At 44.8% G+C, this 19,999-nt stretch overlaps 1 protein-coding gene across 1 annotated transcript in view; it reads right to left on the bottom strand.

Annotated features, from left to right (window-relative positions):
- The window catches only part of Myo3b (myosin IIIB), a 403,285-nt gene that overhangs the window by 328,283 nt on the left and 55,003 nt on the right, over window positions 1-19,999 (bottom strand). Inside the window, exons 5-9 of the mRNA XM_031370554.1 lie at window positions 16,003-16,186; window positions 14,769-14,903; window positions 6,657-6,761; window positions 6,372-6,471; window positions 3,419-3,495 (exon numbers count right to left, since the gene is read on the bottom strand). Of these exons, the coding sequence (XP_031226414.1) occupies window positions 3,419-3,495; window positions 6,372-6,471; window positions 6,657-6,761; window positions 14,769-14,903; window positions 16,003-16,186 (601 nt within the window). The remainder of the gene's footprint in view (window positions 1-3,418; window positions 3,496-6,371; window positions 6,472-6,656; window positions 6,762-14,768; window positions 14,904-16,002; window positions 16,187-19,999) is intronic.

Genomic DNA, 19,999 nt, shown 5'->3' with positions numbered 1-19,999 from the left:
CCCTCCTCCTCCTCCTCCCCCTCGTCTTCCTCTCCTTCACCTTTTGGGATTATCTTCCCTGTGGTCGCAGAATCCTACTTATGTATTTAGTTCATAAGAATTTGTGCTGACCTTGGTGATCAGATCATCCCTTTCACTATGTCCAGCAATTTATTTGCCCAGCAGTATTGTCTCAGAGTGTGAGCGCCCTTAGATTCCTCCCTCTCACACAGTGCTCAGTTGACAGGGCTTTACCAGCAATTTTCTTTGTCAGCAGTGCCTACACCAGGCATTGAGGGGGAAAGACTGGAGATGTTGACTATAGCTTCTCCCAGCCTGAGTGAATTGTGAGTCTTGACAGCTCGTCGACATTTGATTGTGGTATGGTCACATTCTGGTAGCTACCTGGTTTGTAGGATAGTCCATGTGAATTAAATATCACAGCTTCTCACATTGGTGTCGTCAAAATAGAAGGAAATAATGGTTTAATTTCTCAGAAATAAATAAGATCAAGGGTCTTTTCGTGGTTTTTTAAAAATAAAGACTAGGCCATCTGCAAGTTTGATTCCACTGCCCTTGTTAGGGCAGGCACTGTTATTGTATTTAATCTAAATCCACTTATTCACACAAAACTGAAGGGAAAGCATATTACAATCAATATTGCATTCAAGCTTCACATGAAGACAATGCTAATTTGAACCATTACTGATTATACTTTTCAAAGACTGCATAAACGCTTGCCTCACTGATCTCACAAATGGGACTCTGTTCCTGTGGGTATATATGAAGGTCTACAGAGCAGAGTGAAGCTTGGCTGGGAAAAGTGATGCTCTATTTCAAATATTAAGGTGTGAGGATGACGGGGATGGGGGAGTATAGAGGGTCAGGAAATTGAATGGAGGTGTGTAGCAGTAGGGGATGGAACTGGGGGTAGCTACTAGAAAGTCCCAGATGCTCTGAAAGCAAGAGGCTCCCAGGACCCAACAGGGATGACATTAGCTGAAATACCCAACAAAGAGGAGAGAAAAACCTGTAGAGACCATATCCAGAGGTTAGGCACAGCCCTCGGTTGAGAGATAGGGCCACCTATCTCTCAAAAATATTAACCTAAAATTGCTCCTGTCTAAAGGAAAGGTAGGGACAAAGTGTGGAGCAGAGACTGAAGGAAAGGCCATCCAGAGACTCCCCCACCTAGGGATCCATCCCATCTACAGACAACAAACCCAGACACTATTGCTGATCCCAAGAGGTGCTTGCCTGACAGGAGCCTGGTATAGCTGTCCCCTGAGAGGCTCTGCCAGAGCCTAACCAATACAGATGCAAATGCTCACAGCCAACCACTGGACTGAGCATGGGGACCCCAATGGAGGAGCTGAAGGGGTTTGCAACCCCATAGGAAGAACAATAATATTAACCAACCATACCACCCCCCCAGAGCTCCGAGGTACTAAACCACCAATCAAAGAGTACACATGGCTCCAGCTGTATATGTAACAGAGGATGGCTTTATCTGGCATCAATGGTAGGGGATGCCCTTGGTCCTATGGAGGCTCGATGCCCCAGCAGAGAGAAATGCTAGGACGGTGAGGCTGGAGTAGGGGGAGGAATTCCCTCACAGAAGTGGGGGTAGAGGGGGCATGGGATAGGGGGTTTGCTGAGGGGAAACCGGGAAAGAGGATAACATTTGAAATGCCTATAAATAAAATAACCAATTTAAAAAAGAGATGAAAAAAATGTGCATTCATCCAGCAAAATATTCATTGAGCACCTACTCTGGGCCAGCACTGAATGGAGAGTTCAATGTTCAAGTCCCCACCAAAGCTTCAAGCCCTGGGGAGTCCTGCCCCTCCCCACTGTGTGGAGGTGACCGTGGGCTAAGAGTAGGCCATAATGCGAAGGCTGCAATGACAAGCTCCTATCCAGAGATAAGAAGTAGGAGGCCCCATGTAGCCCAGGGATGTGGGAGGGAAATCAGTTCTTCACGACTGTTGGAGAATTAAGAAGTGAGGTAGGGGAAGGAAATTGAAAATGAACTTGGACAGATATAAAATGTGATAGGAGGGTTCTGCTCGCCGTCCAAGGTCCTTAGGAACATGTATGTCTTCATCTTAGCATCAGTGGGTGCATATTCACAAACACAAACATCCCGGATCACCTGGGTTACTACCTGCCCTATAGTTTCAGTACCCACATTCATTTGCTGTGAAACGGCCCAGCTCACAGAAAGCAACTGTTAGAAGGCAGATGAGGTACTGTTCACAAAGAGAGATCACGTGAACTGAAAAGCAGCCATGTGGCAGTGGGTAGGGATCAGGTCAACATGTGGTATATGGTATTCCAGATTCAAAGAACCCACAACTGTGTGCTGAGACACAATCAAAGGGTAAAACACAACTGACACAGAAAACAATAGCCTGTCTTATTAACTTGCTGATTTGCAGGTTACTGGCTTTGTAGTTTTTAAATATTTTTTTACAGGTCTATAAGTATTTGACAAGATGTTTAGATCTAGTACCGTACCCTTAAACCTATTTAAGAAACATTTATAATAAGTAAATAATGCAATCTGCCAGCTTTTGCTTTTTGTTTAAAGTGATTCTATCACCCAAATGAAAAATGGAAGGCCATATACGGTAGGGAACATTAAAGAAAATTGAGTAGAGACTGGTATGAGCAGAGACTAGTATGAGCTACCCACTCTCTTAGGAAACCACCTAGGCCATCATACAGAAGAGTAACCATGCATACAGAGTGGAGATGGAAAGCCATCTAGGGAGGCGACTGCCTGTGTCCTCTGGATTAAAGAATCCATTTGCTTTCTCCCAGAGAGCTGCTTTCAGGTGAAGGTTGGGGTGCTGGGAAATGCTGACCAGACAAGCCAGATGCACGGGTGACTCACACACAGCTTACCCAGCTGGAAAGCTCCCCGATTTCTGCACATCTCATCTCTGTATTGAGGCCAGAACTAAATTAGGACCAAATCCTTTTCTATTGCAGAAAGCTAACGATGTACACAGAAGTTGCTATGTACATGGTTGGAACAGCTAGAGAAACTGTATGCAGCTCTGTAGGCTGCTTGGAGCTAAAATGAGGCTCATCAGCAAGCCATAGGTTGTAGGCTGTGTTTATCTAAGAGAGGTAGCTGTTGCTAACCTAGACAAGAATGGACTTGCTAAGTCGTGACCCTGGAAAAAAGCTGCCTCTCCCAGAGGGTCACCATTTCCTAAGGGCATGAAGGCACCCTATGAGCTGGCTATGACTTAGTCCAGATTCTCTGAGATAATGTCTTATCACTATCCCTCACCAATGAGAGTTTTAGAGTTCTATAGGGAAAAAAGGCTTTTCTCCCTCAAAACTGTAGAGAGCATACGTCTTGCCCATAAAAAGGCACAACATCAAGGCACTGAAAATTACAAAGAACTAGATGTTTCCTGCTTACCTCAGGAGCCATCCAGAATGGGGTCCCAACTGATGTGTTTCTCCGTAGGCGTGTGCTTGTAAGTTGAGCAGAGACACCTACAGAAAAAGGGTATCAGAATTTACCAGTGAGTATGAGATGCTAGACAGAGGTTGGCAATGTTTTCTGTAAAAGTTCCCACAGTAGCTATTTTAGGTGTCATTGTCCCTGTCACAATTATTAACTGCTGCCATAAGTGCTAAAGCAGCCATAGAAAATGCATCAATGAGTGAGTGTGCCCATATCTAAATAAAACTTCATTGATAGATGCTGAAATCTGAATCAAGTATAATTTTCACGTATCATGATATATTCTTTTGAGGTTTTAACAGTCGTTAAAAAATATAAAAATTAGACAAAGCATGGTAGCACATGTCTGCAACCTTGACATTTGGGATCCTGTTGAAGCAGGAGAATGAAGACTTAAAGTCCAGCCTGGGCTACATAGTGAGTTTGAGGCCAGTCTGAGCTATAACAAGATCTGGGCTACAATGACTGTGTATGTATACATACATAATTCTTAGGTCATGGGCTACATAAAAATGGAAGGTGGGTGATATCTTTACCATGAGCAATAATTTGCTAACCTCTGAACAGAGTTTTGATCATTCTATCAAGATCATTAGAATTTCTGCTTCCTAATGAATATTCTTGTCCCTGTAAATGGAAATTTGGAATATAAAGAAAAACATCAACAACTATGATCAACCCAAAATATCTTCCTATTATGTTTCTCAATTATTTCAGATGATTTCTTTAATAAGAGCTTCGTTTTATGGAGGAGGAAGATTGGCAAGCATCATCCGTAACAGAGCATCGGTGTAGACACAGAAAGATTTCCATCCCTTATCTAGCCTACAAGACTAGGAACTTGGCAAGAAAGCATTGCTTCAGAAATGGAAAAAGAAATTGACAGAGTTATTATCTAAAGCTCAATGTTGAGGACCTGAATTTCAATATTATTCCAATGTCCTCCAATGACCTCTCTTCTTTGTACCATCAAATAAAGTAGAAGTAAATGTGGGCTGGATGAAAGGTTCAGAGACTCACTCGCCTTCCAGATCAATAACGCCCTTTTACTGAGGGTGCAATGGCCACATCTTTGAGCTTCAGTTTCTCAATCTTCAAGCTAGGAACAATGGCAACAGTCGTGCCTAACATATAGGTTCTTCTGAGACCAAATCCTAAAATAATTGTGTCGTGTACTTTATAAATGTAATGTATTTTTTTCCCTGTACTAAGCAATAGTCTAGTACAGCCCTATAGAAAATGAGGGATTTTGGCATTATTGCAACAGAAAACAAGAGCTCAGGTCTTAATACCTTGTGCTGCTTAGCCGTGGACACACCCTAGACTATAGGGCCTGCACGATGTGCAGAGAACCACAGGCTGGTTCCTGGGTTGGCCATTTGCATTCTCTTTCATAGAGATCCAGGAAGGGCTGCTGTCCCCTAGCCCCTACACTTGATACATGGATCTCAGCCTTCCAAATAGCTACATGTCTCAGTGTCACAGATAATCCCTACTCTGCCAAGTCCCCCATAACAGTCTAGTAAACAAACAATTACACCTTTCTGGTTTTAGTTTCTAGAAACTTCTCTTACAGAAACTGGATGTTCAGGAGCCTTTTACTGGAAAGATGAAGAACACTTTCTCTCTTGAAGTTTGCAAAGCTGATGCCTGGGTAAATTGGCTTTAAGTCCTAGCCTCGCCCTTCTAGGCTATGTCCCTTCTGGCATATTAAATACTTAGGGCCATGTGGAAAATACATTGTTACTACAACACACTGCTACAGTTCTGTCATTCCTCCTATTGACAGAGGAACACAGCCTTGGACAACTGGCTCTCTCTACCCTTTTTCTTGTCTAGCCTCTTAAAACACAGACCAACACACCTAAAGCAACCTCATTTTTAAAATTGATTTGTATTCTCTGTGTAGCAATGTTTTGTTTATCTGTCTGTCTGTATGTGCACCACATGCATGCAGGAGACCCAGTAGGCCTGAAGAAAGTGTCGTGTTCTCAGGATCTGGAGGTACAGACAGCTGTGAGCCTCCAGATAGGTTCTGGGAGCAACAGATACTGAGCCATCTGTCCATTCCCAACTTCATTCATTCTTCAATAACTTCTTTTTCACAAATCATTTGCTGACACATTCATATACCAAATTATTTCTTATTAATAAAAAAATGAATAATAATAACCACCATCTTAATTTACTCTGGAGATGTTGGGAACATTTAGAAGTCCTCTAAATGGTTTCTCATTGTTTGTAACAATAACCCAAAGGTACTAACTAATCTTAAACTTATTTAGAGGAGTAAATCATTCTGTATGCCAAAAAAAGAGAACGCAATGGCTTGTGGGTTTAGGACTGTCAAAGCAAAAGGCTGGGAGAAGAGTCCTCATTGTCCGGCCTCGGGTAGTGCTGTCTGCATTTCGTGTTCATGTTTTCAGGCCAACCAGCCTCACGTGCTGAAGCAATAGTCAGACTTTCACATCTCGCAGACCCAGAGGACCAGTTTACCTTCTGTGCACTGCAAATAAGTATGCCCAAGGCTAGAGAAAGTCATTTAAAAGACCAAACTGTTTTCTCTTTTCATATGCAAAAGAGAGATGAAAAATGTAAATTACAGACAATTGCCCTGAGGTGGGAGACTCTCACAGAAAGCAAAAAACAAACAAAACCAAAATGCCATTTTCTGTCAAATTTTTCTTTTTCAATACTTTTTATTTTCTATTTTTAATAAAATTGCTTTGAAAGGTGAAAATAATTGGCAAAGGGCACCTGGAAAGCCCCTACTCTTGGGCCTGTTTGCCTGGAAAGTCCCTGAGCTTATGGTGCAGCAGAGAGCCCCAGTCTTCAGAGACTGCAATAAATTGTCCCCTTTGGCTAAAACTGCACACATCAAGAAAACAAATGAGAGACTCATTACCAAAGTCAACGAGCTTAACTCCTCCTTCTGTCGTCAGAAGAATGTTATTCCCCTTCACATCTCGGTGGATGATTCGGTGACGGTGCAAATGCTGAAGGCCCTGCCCGGTGTCCCAGCACCATTGCAGGACAGAGAGAGAAAGAGAGAAAGTGGAGCTGTCAGCAAAATGGACCCAACAGCCCTGATCAAAGCACACACTAGGTTATTCCATCCCGGGGTTTACTCTCCATAGCTAACGTGCAATGAGAAGCCAAACCGTCCCCTCTACACCGTAGACATTCTTACCAAGAGGGCTCCATACAGAATGTAGGAGATCACAGCTTCGTCCAGCCGCTTGCCACACCTCAGGAGGCCCTTGACAAGCTCAGTGACAGAGCCCCCATTACATAGCTGGAGAGGAGATGCAGGACAGAGAGGGAGCCAGAAAACCCAAACAAAAAGAAAAGACAAATACATTTAGAAGAAAAACATCTACTGATTACTGACAATGTACTAAATTTTCAGATCACAAAACTCCAGACTAAAATAGTTTGCAAATTTCTATTAGCCAACCAAATCAGGCTCTTTGTGTATGTCTGTTTCTTGTTCAAAGAAATGATTTATGAGAAATGATTTATGCTGATATCAAAAGCTGGCTTTTTAATTGCCAAGTCAAATATAAAAGCACAAGTTATTACTTAAAAATTTGAAAGAGAAAAAAAATGTATCTGTAACCATGGTAACCTACTGGATACTTCTCACTTTATGTGACTATTGTCTTTAAAAACAACAATATACATTCTGAGGATAAAAAACTGAAGAGGCAAAATGAATGCCCTTGATACATAAGCCCAGGGGATTCAGGGATAAACCATACTAATCGCAGAAGTCAATGTTTGTTTGCTCCAAGCCCCCTTAAATCAAGGCATCTATGGGCAGCGTGATTTTTCTGGGGAACAAACTGAAAGCTAGCTTCAGATGCCAGCAGCCATCCTTGAGCTGATGTAAAAACCCTTCTTTAGAGGCTTGGGCTCCCTGTAGTGCTTTGTCTGAGACAAGAGTGAGCTATCGAGTTGTGGGGTGCTCCCCTGCTATTGTGGGGTACTCCCCGGCTAGAATGGACTGGCTTTCTTACATAGTGAAACCCGAGGAAGCACGGATCAGCAGAGTAAGAGCTGTTCAACTCTAGTTATGAACAACTGCAGCGTCTAGAGAAGGGTGAGCCTGTGCTTCTACTTACTATGGGTTCCATCCCTGCTATATGATTGGCAGATACGTGTACAGTACAATCAAACAGCTTGGAGTGAAATGCCGATGCTTTTAACATTTAAGTTGCTCATAAGTATGCGACTAAAACGTTAGCAGGAAATCATGAAATCCATACAATTAGCACAAAATTACTATCAGGAAATATTTTGCAGGGACCCTTAAGACAATAAAATGTTAAAAGAATATGATGGCCCTTTGGATTTGATACTACATTAAGTGACCTTGAGGTCAGCAGTCTGCCAATATCAAGTTGAACTGGTCACTCAATCCCATTGGCTCTCATGTCCCAAATACTGTATTCCAATATTCCATCTTCCTATAATTTAGGTGTGGAATGTCCCCCAAAGTTTATCCATTAAATAATTAGCCTCCAGGGTGGCACTAGGAGATGCTATGGATCTTTTGGAAGAAGAGCCTTGGTGGTCTTAGGTCCTTGGGGCATACTCCCCACCAAATGAGTGGTATGGGCCACTAGATGAGCCATTTTACCCAAGTTTCATTGCCATCGGCACTCCTACCAGAGGCTCTACACCACAAGTCTTGCTAGTCATGGACCAGAACCTCTGAAACTCTAAGCTAGCATTTTCTCTTTATAACTTAATTATGTCAGGTATTCGTCACAGAGATGAACGTCCAACGACTCCAACCTCTTGGTTTCTAGCTGAGCGTTACAGGACCCTGAAAGGACAAATAACATTCAGTGTTCATCTTTTTGCTCCCAGTGGCTGTGATTAGACTGTGTATCACCCATCAATCCTAGGATGGCACAGTCCCCAGCCTCAAAGGAGCTCTTTGCCCAAAAATGAGCACATAAGTAACTTCATTTGCACTGTGGAGGGAGGATCTGTCCAGGGAGCAGGGTGAACTCTGTTGAGGGAGGATGACGGGAGATAGCCTGAAACATTTTTCCATTGGAGATAACATTTCAGATGCAAAAGGCAAAAGGGTTTGGAGTAGGATGTGGAAGAAGTAAAGGAGCTGGAGACCTCCTGTGCAAAGAAAGGGAGCACGAAAGAATTCTAAGCACTCTGTGGCTCTTGGGCAAAGGGAGGTGGGAAGGGGACAGAGAATGGGCATTATCACTCTATACTGTGTTTACTTCAGTACATGACATCGTGACATAAGGGTCAGCGTGGCTCTAGAGAAGCGTTAGGTAGGAGGTCTTCAGGTTTACATTCTGGAAAGATAATTTTGGCAACAGATTGGCAAAGATGCTGTGGATAGCAGCATCAAACACAGGCTATCTTCCATCGGATATTCTGAAAACATTTCTGGGAGAGGGGCTGAAGAGAGAGCTCAGTTGGTGCCTTAGGCAAGATTACTATTGCTGTGATGAAACTCCATGACCAAAGCAACTTGGGGAGTAAAGGGTTTATCTGACTTCTGTTTCTATGGCAATGCTCATCACTGTAGGAAGTCAGGGCAGGAGCTCTAACAGGGAAGGGATCTGGAGGTGAAGCTGATACAGAGGCCATAGAGGACTGCTGCTTACTGGATTGCTCCTCATGACTTGCTCAGCCTGCTTTCTTACAGAACCCAGGATCCCCCAGCCCAGGGTTGGCACCGCCCATAACCAATGGGACTGCCCCCTACCAATAACTAATTAAGAAAATGTACTATAGGCATGTCTACAGCCCAGTCTTTTCTCAGCTAAGGCTCCTTCCTCTATGTCGACTCTAGCTTCTGTCAAGTTGGCATAAAACTAGCCCGTACAGATGGTAAAGTTCATGTCATATAAGCATGAGGGCCTAGGTTCAGGTTGGCATCAACCACATTAAAAGCCAAGTGGCAGTTAGTATCTGTGACCCCAGTGTTGGGGAGATCAGAGGCAAGTGGATCCCTAAAGCTTTCTGCCACACAATCTTTCTGAACTGGTAGACTCTGGATTCAGTGAGAGATTCTGTCTAGAGGAATAAGATAAAATGTATTGGCCTCTAACTTCCAAACACAAGTACACACACATGAACCGAGGCTCACATATGTACCACATACACAAACAGCAGCAATATCCAAGGGAGTCTCGGTCTAAAGTCAAGACATGAATTGCCTAGGAAACAGAATCAAAATATGTTTCTCAGTACCTCTACGTGGGAGGTGAAGACACAGTCGATGGGTGCAAGATGAAAGCAAGTACCTGGTATGTGCTCTGCATCTCTGGATGCAAAGCCCAACAGCAGGTCCATCAGGACTACTCCCCAGCTGGGCTCTCATCTCAGGGGCACATAGGCTTTCTCCTGTTGGAGGGAAATGCTGAAATCCTACCAAGACGACATTTAAATGGTGGGTGTTGACCCAAGTTAATATGATGCTAGAAACTTCCCCCTGAAGACTCTTGGGAGTTTCTTCCTTTCCCGACCAACTGTTTGACAAGGACATCTTCAGCATGTTTCATTAAAGGAGCAAATTTGGAAGCTTTCTTCATCACTTCAGAACTTATGAAGGGATTAAAGGTAGCTATTTGTCAGCGGGATCAAAACTCAGCTGTGAATTTAGAAAAACAAAACAAAACCCAAAGAGGTCTTACTCACCCGGTGCCTTTTGTTCAGTAAATGTCAGAGTTAAGAGCTGTCTGACTTTCCAGAATTCACAGAAATGTAATTAAACTGTTCGGGATGCCTCAAAGGAGGCTGTCCTATGAAGCTGATAAGCCCACTGGCAAGGTTTTAAAAGGGCAGCGTGGAGGGTACAGAAAAAGACTGTGGCAGCTTAGCTATGAGAGCTATATACTGACAAGAGAAAGCTATATGCTGACAAGACCCGATGTTCAGTGAAACGGACTGAGCCTTTTAAAAATAAAACAAAAAAATATTCAAAGGCATCAAATAAAATAATCCCCTTAGAGTTGTCAAAGGCACCTGAGTCGCCTGCCCCAGTCCTGAGGGTTGGCCTGAAACCCTGTCCTTCCCACATGTTCTGCCAGCCATTAGATACAAATACGGAGGTGTCTCTCCAGCCCACGGCTCCTCCCTATTCCCTCAGGAAGAGAAGCAGCCGGATGCACCTAGAATTTAATGAGCATTTTGCTGCAAACTAAGAAAACCAGGAAAATGTCATTTGCCTTCCTCGTCTCATTTTCAAAACATCATTGAATATTGACTCAATCACAGTATGTGCATTTGTCAGGACAGCCATGACTTCAAGCAATAAAATGTTCCTTGCTCAGTAAATCATCCACTTTCCTTTGTGTTGTTAAGGAATGGTCCAGGCAACACAGTCGCTGCCAGACCTCTGTTCTAACCTCAGCTCCAGCTGTCAAGTCCTCTCCTATTCTGCAGTGTTGATTTGACTCAGTGAGGTGGCAGAATTAAGGGGAATTTCTCTGCACCGCTTTGTGATCAGTCTTTCAAGACTGTAAGGTTCTACAAACGCACAAAGATATCATAGCATCATGTCTGCCTCTTGGTAGCCCAAAAGAGCTCGGTTTTCCACATAAGTTGGGACAGATCATCTTGATTTTACTGAACACTAGGTCAAGTTTCTGACTTGCAACTACACAAATGAAAGCCATGTCCCTTGGGACCCAGGAGCATTTCCAACAGGGGGATGCTCAGTCCTGGAGGATTGTTTGGACTGGAGGCTCCCAGCTCCCTTCTCAGTGTGGTGGCTGGTGGGAAGGATACTCCAGCCAGCTCTTTCTTAATTTTCTTGTGCTGAACACCAAGATAGCATGAGCCTACAGATGCTGTTCTGCTTTTCAAAGCTCTTCCCTAGGCCTGTCAGATGTCTGCTTTCTTCCTCCACTGCACTCTAGACTCTCTAGTGCTCTGACAGCATTCAGTGCTTAGGACAGACCACCAGCCCCCCTCCCCCATCAGACCCTTATCCTCGACTTGTATAAACTCAACTCATGCTGCAGTGTCAATGGGTGAAACTGGCTTGCTATTTAACACTTTTGGTGGCATTTGGGACTAGACTGGACTTCTAGGATCTGAATAAAAACAAGAGCTCACTAGAATATATGCTCTCCCTCCCTACCCTCCCCTTCCCCCTCCCCCTCCCTTCCTTTCTTCTTCTCTCTTGCTTTGGCTCTGAACTTATACTTTGATCTCTAGGCAGGGCAGGGGAAGAGATTATTTTTAAAGCCAATTATTATTTAACTTAATTTAAAAGCAAAGGTTTTTTTTTTTTAAACTTTCCTTTACTTTGATTTTTTTTTTCTTTGCAGCCTCTTTCATGGTATGCTAAACGATTTTTCAAAAGTTGAGCATTTGGTTCACACTGAAATGATTAGTCTCTACCTGTCAAGGTTTTTGTCCTAAAAGAAGAAAAAGAAAGTATGTCTTAGTGTGCATTAGATACATTTGCAAGTGCTATGCTGTTCTCAAAGGTCTAATTTCTTATTATGTCTTATTTGGGTAAGAGAAAAATGGGACTTATGGATTTTTTAAATTTAATACTTACTTAAAACAAATGCACACTGCTCAACACATCACGGAGTATATTCTCTCCATGCCTTCTTAATGCACTAGGTGTCTACTGTGAAGGGAGTTTTGTTTGCTTTCGACTAACAAATTGGTATTGAATTTCAGAGCTGACATTTTTATTTGCTTTTGTTTTCAGAGCTGTGGTGATTTGAGGAGCTTATTAATAACCTTTTTCTACCCTCTAAAATTACTCCATGAAATAACTCCTCTCTGGTCTTCTCATCGCATCCAGCAGGCAAAGAGCAAAGGCAATATAAATTTAATCTCAGTGTAAGGGGCGGGGAGAACACCAAACACACTATAATTATAGTGATTGGGAGTCTCGCAAGGCAGACCTTTAAAAGCCACAGATGGAGCAGAACCGTGGGGGTACACCACAGCCTGCTGTCATTCGTCCTGTGAGTAGGCAGGGGTGCTGCCATCCCGGTCAGTGTCCCCAAAGATCGTGTGCTAACAGGCTGACCACCAGCACATGGTGCTATTGGGAGGAAGTGGTCCTTTTAGTGTATAAGGCCTGGTGGGAGGAAGTTAAGCCATTGATGGGGATGCTGGGATGCTGGGATGCTGGGATGCTGGTCTCTCCTTTTGCTCCCTATTTTGCTTCCAAGCCACCATGAGGTGGACCATTTCCTCTTTGGTCTGTGCCCATCATGATGTACACTACCTCTTCACAGGCCCAACACCAACTCATCAGAGGATTGAAAACTCTCTAACCATGAGCCAAAGAGGCATTTCCTTTTAAAAGTTGGCTTACCTCAGGCACACATAGTTCAAGTCTTCCATGGCCATGGGAGCAGGTCACTCCCCTCTCTGACCCTCTGGCCATCCGAGAAATACCAAGAGACTGAAGCTAAAGAGAGCTCGATGCTTCTGCCACTGTTAGAAGTCTAGCAATCCTTGTGTTTCTGGGAGACTCGTGAAGGTACTGGTCACATCCAGCTACCCAGCAGCCTGCTATAGATAACCCATGCTGGGACACATAAGGTGGTATACCAGCTTTGGCAAAGCCACCATCAAATTGATAATTGTCAGCATATTGCATGCTGAGGTATAAGTCACCCAGAGTCTCTGAGTGGCCTTGTTATCTGACCCTGGTCAATGGGAAATAGCAAGAGGGTACTTGGCTGGGGAATATCAGCACAAGGCTCCAGTCACAGTCTAGCTCCTTGTTGTCCACAGCTTCCCTGGTTGTCTGGAGTGCACCTGAGATGCTGTATCTGCCATCTCAACTCATCAGGAAGAGCACTGGCTCATAAGTACCTTTGGCATGAGCAGCCTCCTACTTGCCAAGCAGCACACAGAGCAGACCCTTGGCAAGCCTCAGAGAGTTCCTGAAAGGGTTAAGTTCCCTTTGTCTGAACATGGAGATGTTTGGGGTGGGATGAGATGTACAGAGAAGGGAATGAATAAAGGGGGGGGGGTTCATTGGTCATTGTGCTTCCATGATGAAGCTACAAGGAGGGACAGAGCTGTTACAGAGCTAAAGATGACTACAACCAGAGCTTCCAGACACAATGCCATTCCTGAACAAGGTAACAGTGTTGAACAGCTTTGTGGCAAGATAAAACCCTAACATTCTCAGGGCAGGGGTGAGGGGGGAGGTAGGTGGTTAATGAAACCCAAAAGATGACGAGAGAATACATGAATGATTTAATATGACAATTAACATCTCAAAGATGATTCATAAAAATCAAAACCCCCTGCATTGAGAGATTGTGTGAGGAAGACAGCTAATATGACAGAAATATTGAGACTACCTTCCTCCCACGGTTGCCATGGCAGCTAATACATATTATCCCATTCTCAGATTTTCCCAGATAAAAGAAGACTGGCACAAGGTGTCTGCATGGGTTCTCATGCTCCTGTCATGCCCCTGCATCATTCCGACGACACGGGCAGAGAGGTGTGAGCTGATTCAGAGGGGCTAGGTCCAAGACAAATCAGGGGGTCCAGTGAGAATGAAGCAAATGACCAGTCCAACTGTCCTTGTTATCTTCAGTCTCAATTTAGGGGACTCAGTCTTCTGCACCCAGACAGCACTCATACCCATTAATAAAAGAGAGAAAATGGGGCAACTGTGGACACATTGTGTTCTCTTTACATTCTGTCTGCAGAGCAGATGCTACTGGGAGAGTCTACTGTCCCCGGGTACCTTTCACTGGGAATTACGCCCTCCTCTATAGGAGACTGCCTTCCTGGAGGGCAGAGGTACAGATGAGAACAATCATGTTCCTGGATAGCCATTTCCCTAGAGAATTGGCTGAGGCCATGATCAGTGCTCTGTAAAGTCTCCTTACCCCAATGACTTCCTCACTTCTCTCTCAGCCAATCTCTACAAAAACTAATAAACCTTCCACACAGAACTCTCAGTCTTGGTTTTCAGGAGCCCACGACCATGAACAGGCAAATACAAATGGCTCAGGCCAACTGCATTGTGGGCAGAGTTCAGAAAGGGACTGTCCCAAGTTGGAACATGAGCTCTGTGACATGTTTCCAGATTATAGAACACAATAACATTTCCCAATTGGATTCCTAGATAGACTCTGTGGTAGAAGAAAGGAGGATTACATTTTTTTCTGAAGCATAGAAACAAGGATTCACACCTAGCTGTAAGCACAGGGTTCCCTGTCTCTTCAGGTGCCTGGCACTAAGAAGGAATGGATTCCTCCAACCTGCACCTACAAACGCTATTCCAATCCACAGCTACCCCACAGGAGCCTCTTACCTCCAGAACCAGCCACAGCTGTCCTCCCACACAGCGATCAGCTTTGTAAAACATTCCATAAAACTTCACAACATTGGGATGGCTGGGGAGAAACTGCAGAATATTGTATTCGGCTTCGATCTCCTCATCCATATCCTAAACAGAGTTTAGAAAATATACATGTTTGATTAAGACTAGTGTTCGAGGAAAGGTACAAATAGAACAATGTGCTCAAGCCACCAATTAATAAAGCATGTGGATTATGAGTTTGAGGGTTTTTTTAAAACATGATCTCACTGTATAGCCCATGATGACCTCAGATTCACTGTGCGTTCTATGATGACCTCCAACCCAAAATCCCCCAAGGCCTACAGCTCCCAAAGGCTTGAATTACCAGTGTGCACCACCACACTGGACTCTCTTCTATATTAAAGCCAACATTGTCACGTATTCAAAGTACCCAAGAGCAGCTCTTCTGATCCCAGTGTCAACCTTTGGCTATTATAAGCGATAACATTTCCTTACAACAATTTTTCTTTAACTGTATTATTATAAATATCGTTTATTGAAAAATGTCTGAATTTTCAAAGCTTGAAGGGGCCCACGCGAGATGCAGCTTCACTGTGCAGACCAGCGCAGAGCTTGGTAACCTCAATGCTTTGAAACAAAATGTCACCTCAGATGATTGAATATCGTAAGGCTGGTTCATTTTGTAACTCACAGAGAGAACACGGAATGGAAAACAGCATTCCTCCCAAGAGAATAATTTTTAAAAGCCCAAGGCGCTAAAGCTAAAACAGCAAGTAAAACAGGCAAGAAACAAAAGTCCAAGAGGATTTGGCTGGGTCTTGTTTTTTGTTTAGTTTTGTTTGGTTTGATTTTGGTTTTTCAAGACAGGGTTTTTCTAATATAGCCCTGGCTGGTTCTGAAACTTGCTTTGTAGACCAGGCTGACCTTGAACTCGGAGATCTGCCTGTCTCCATCTCCACTCCCACCCTCACCCCTCACCTTCCCACCCCCCCCCCACCCATCCCCACACTTCCTTGTGCTAGGATTGAAGGTGTGCTCTACCATGCCTGGCAAGTCCAGGAAACTCCAAGTCAAGTCTTTCCTTCAGAGGTGCTGTCAAACCAGGATTCATTTTGAGATTTCCTGCCAGCATTCATGAAAATTATCACTAAAATTAGGAAAAGAAATCACAAGTCTAATGTGTCCAAAATACTAGCTGATCATTACAGTGCTCTCTATTACTCACACTGACAGGGTCCAGAATCTTCACTGCAGCCAGACTCCCATCTCTCTTGTTGGCTACCTTGTAGACCTTGCCATAAGTGCCTTTGCCAATAGTCTCTATAATTTCCCAGGTGTCCATGGGGTCAGGGAGTGATTCCAGTCCAAGCATCATGGGGTTATAGTGAAATAATCCATATAGGTGTTTCCTGTCGAGAAATGGTATCATGAGCAGTGTAACACTAGGTTAAAGATCGTGGCTTTCTGAAACAGAGTGATTCCTTTCTTAGTCAGTAGCCTTGTTACTTCATTGTTTCCCCCTGTGTTTTCAGTGAAGGAAAGGAATTCTAGGTGTCCACAAGGAATGGTAATAGAAGATAGAGTGGGGAAGTAGCAGGATTCTGACACGTCCTAAAAACACAAATGTAAAGGATTTTGTAGGTGCTGTGAGAGGAAGGGGAGGTGTCAGAAGGGAGGTGCTGGCCCTGTTTACCCAGCTGTAGTGCTTGGTGAAGAGAGGCAGAGATGGCTGCTGCCAGGGAAAGTAGCTGGAAGACCCCAAATCACACTGACCTTGACCAGTGTTCCCAAATGATCCCTGGAAAGGAATTCCCACACTGTGTACAGGGTTAAAGGTGCACATAGCAGATGTTCGTCTGTGCACAGCACCGGAAGATCAGTCTTAGAGCTCTTTAAAGAGGAGCCAAACCCATGCCCCATCCACACAGCAATGCGCAGGTCACACTGAGGTGTTGACTGGAGCTGCAGGCTCACTGCCTTGGTTCAAGGACAAAGATTTGCAGAGTTTAATTTCAGTAAGGCAAAGTCCTTTTACAGCAAGGTCCTGATGCTGTGAGTCAGGTGACCTCAGGCTGGGAGGACAGTTTTCACCTAGGTTTGTTTCTAGACTCCACAAAAAGGACCCAGGTTAACTGTCAAGAGCCATGGCACCAAAGCCCCACCTCAGACTTCAGCCTTGTGAGTATTCTAGTTTGCACTTTTAACTCTTTTCTAGATGATTCTCCCAAAGCAAGGAAAGCCCTATGACTTGGCACAATAATGAATTGGTTTTCCTGTTGTCTAACTGAGAACATTTCAAAAACACTAAAGCTGTTCACAGTGACACACTGTTATACTCTAGCCCTCAGGAGGCTGAGGGAGAAGGGCGGCCATGACGAGTTCAATCCTGAGCTACACAGTGAATTCCAGGCCAGCCTGAGTGTGTGTGTGTGTGTGTGTGTTTGTGTGTGTGTGTGTGTGTGTGTGTGTGTGTGTGTACATATCACATATGTGTGCGTGATTTTGATGATCAATTTGATAAGGCTTGGAAATATGTCTCTAGGTAGTAGGTGTGATAGGGGTGAGGACGTGGTGGCTGGGGAAAGAGTAAGGTAGAGATGTGTCTAAATCCTGCAAATCTCATCTTGAGACAGGCAGGAATGGAATTGCTGCCTCCCTGTTCTGGGCTTGTATGCCCCAGGGCACGTAGCCCATGAGAACAAGCCTGGTGGCCAAATTACAGGTTTAACTTCTTCTCTCCCTATGAAGACATGTGCAGTGAGCACTTGGAATTTCTGTTTTTGGTTTTGGTTTGGTTTGGTTTGGTTTGGTTTTTCGAGACAGGGTTTCTCTGTGTAGCCCTGGCTGTCCTGGAACTCACTCTGTAGACCAGGCTGGCCTTGAACTCAGAAATCCACCTACCTCTGCCTCCCAAGTGCTGAGATTAAAGGCATGTGCCACCATTGCCTGGCTTGAAATTTCTCTTCATGTAAATTGAAGCATCCCCTACCCATTCCCCAGGGTTTATATATCCCTTATTTCCTCCAAATAAAGAAAGCTGAATCACTGAAAACCAAGGTTCAGAGAAGGCTTCTCCCTTTTCCTTCCTGTCCTCCTCAGAGGTTTCATTTCAGTCACCCCTCCCCCAGCACTCCCTGCAAACCCACCCAGCCAGGGCAAGCTTCACTCCTTTTAATCTGGCCTGGGGCACATCGGTGCCCAAACACCCTGAAAGCAGAAGCTGAACCGATGTATCTATGAGGGTTTAACTGAGCAGAAAAGATTTATTATAACTGTGAGTGGCACTATCTGATGGGCTGAGGTCCCGAACTGAAAGAAAAGGAGAGGAAGCAAGGTGCTAGCTACCTCTGGTGGCTGAGGTCTGTGACGTCCCTGTCACATAGGGCTGAATTCCAGCTGAGACCCTGACACAAAACTGACTCTTTTGTCCTCAGGTATTTTGTTACAGCAAAAGGAACTAATGCAAAAACCATGGGAACAAAAATAAATAAATAAATACCCCTCGCCAAACCGAAGTCCTGTTCTCCCATGTGTCTGTAGCCAGCACCGGGAGGGCTGGGCCAACTCAGACACTCAGCAGGTTGAGGAGGTCCAGCTTTTGAGCACTGCTTTCAAGGTCTTGAGGAGTTAACCACCTCCTCGCCACTCACCCAGCACTTTAAAAGTCAGGCTTTCCTCACTGTATATTCACAGCATTTGTGGCATCTCCACACCTTCTGGACTGTTAATTATTAATACTTCCAAACTGTTCCCTTCTCCCACTTGAGCATCTTTAAAAGACACTTGATAGCATTTCCCCAAGTGCAGAAAACAGTGTCATTCGCTGATATCAAAGTGAACTGACTATAGTAGCAAAATAAAATTACTCAAGTCCAGCCAGGTACCCCAGGTTGATCTTTTGCCAACCTCGGTATCACCCAGGTGAGGAGGAGTGAATGGGCTGGCATGGCCGTCCCTTTCTGTCATCAAAAGAACTGAAGAAGAATTTGTTATCGATCAGGGAAACAGAAGAGAAGCTTGAGGTTCAGGTGGTACAGACAGTTGTGGCAGAGAGGGTGCAGTGGTGGGGCAGGCCCAGCTCTGTGGGTGGGTGTACAAAGCACCGGGTCATGTTGCCAGGAGCAGATGGAAACAAGACGACTGGGCTAGGAACAGAGTGAGTTGTGACCCTGCCAGTGACCCACTCCCTCCACCTTGGCCCATCTGCTCAGGGTTCCACCAGCTCCTCCAAACGGTACCACTGGCTGGTGACCAAGTAAGGGGACACTCCACATTCAAGCCACAACAACCCCTAGTTTCTTGACCGCTGATAGCATTCTATAGCTGGGCTTCCGCAAGAGCAAGAAAGAAGACAAGCTGGGCTTGGCTAGACAAGCTGGGGAGACATCCAGAGCACGTTCCAGCAGCCGTTGGTTAGCTTCAAGTGGAGGATTGTCTTCCCACTTCAAATCTAACCAAATCTAGAAACTCCACAGACACGGTGAGGGGCTTGCTTCTAGATCCTGGCAAGCTGTCCGTCTGCATTAACATCACGGGTAGGCCACTGTGCTGGGTCCTGTGCTGAACATGAGCTACACACCAGCACTCATCTCTCCCTGCTTCTAACATCACGGGTAGGCCACTGGGCTGGGTCCTGTGCTGAACATGAGCTACACACCAGCACTCATCTCTCCCTGCTTCTAACATCACGGGTAGGCCACTGGGCTGGGTCCTGTGCTGAGCATGAGCTGCACACAGGCACTCATCTCTCCCTGCTTCCTGCCAGTGTGCAGCATGACCAGCTGCCTCATGGTCCTGCTACCATGGCTTCCCTGCCAGGGCATACTGTACCCACAAACTCTGACCAAAATAAACCTCCTTCCTTAAGTGGCATGGGTCATAATGTTTGTCACAGCGGAAGACAGGTGACTAGTGCCTGACTCTACCACTGTTGCAGCTGAAGGCCCAAGCTTGGCAAACGTCCCCGCAGGCCTTGCCCTCTCCCCTTCCTTCTCCCTTGCTAAACCGTTAGATTACACTCTTTAAGCCAGCCAGGCCAGTTACCAACTTTGGCATCCATATGGTGGGTAAACTGAGGCAGGCAGCCAATGGGGGTCAGTGCTTACAGCCACTGATGGGGGTGTAATGGCAGCCAGTGATTAGAGAAGTTACTCAGCAGACTTCTCTCTGAGGGAATAAAGCTTAACTTACTGGGGCTGACACTTCCTGAGGAAAGCAGAGAA

This window comes from Mastomys coucha, unplaced genomic scaffold, assembly GCF_008632895.1.
Source record: "Mastomys coucha isolate ucsf_1 unplaced genomic scaffold, UCSF_Mcou_1 pScaffold15, whole genome shotgun sequence".
NCBI lineage: Eukaryota > Metazoa > Chordata > Mammalia > Rodentia > Muridae > Mastomys > Mastomys coucha.
This window is presented reverse-complemented; position numbering and strand designations above follow the sequence as displayed.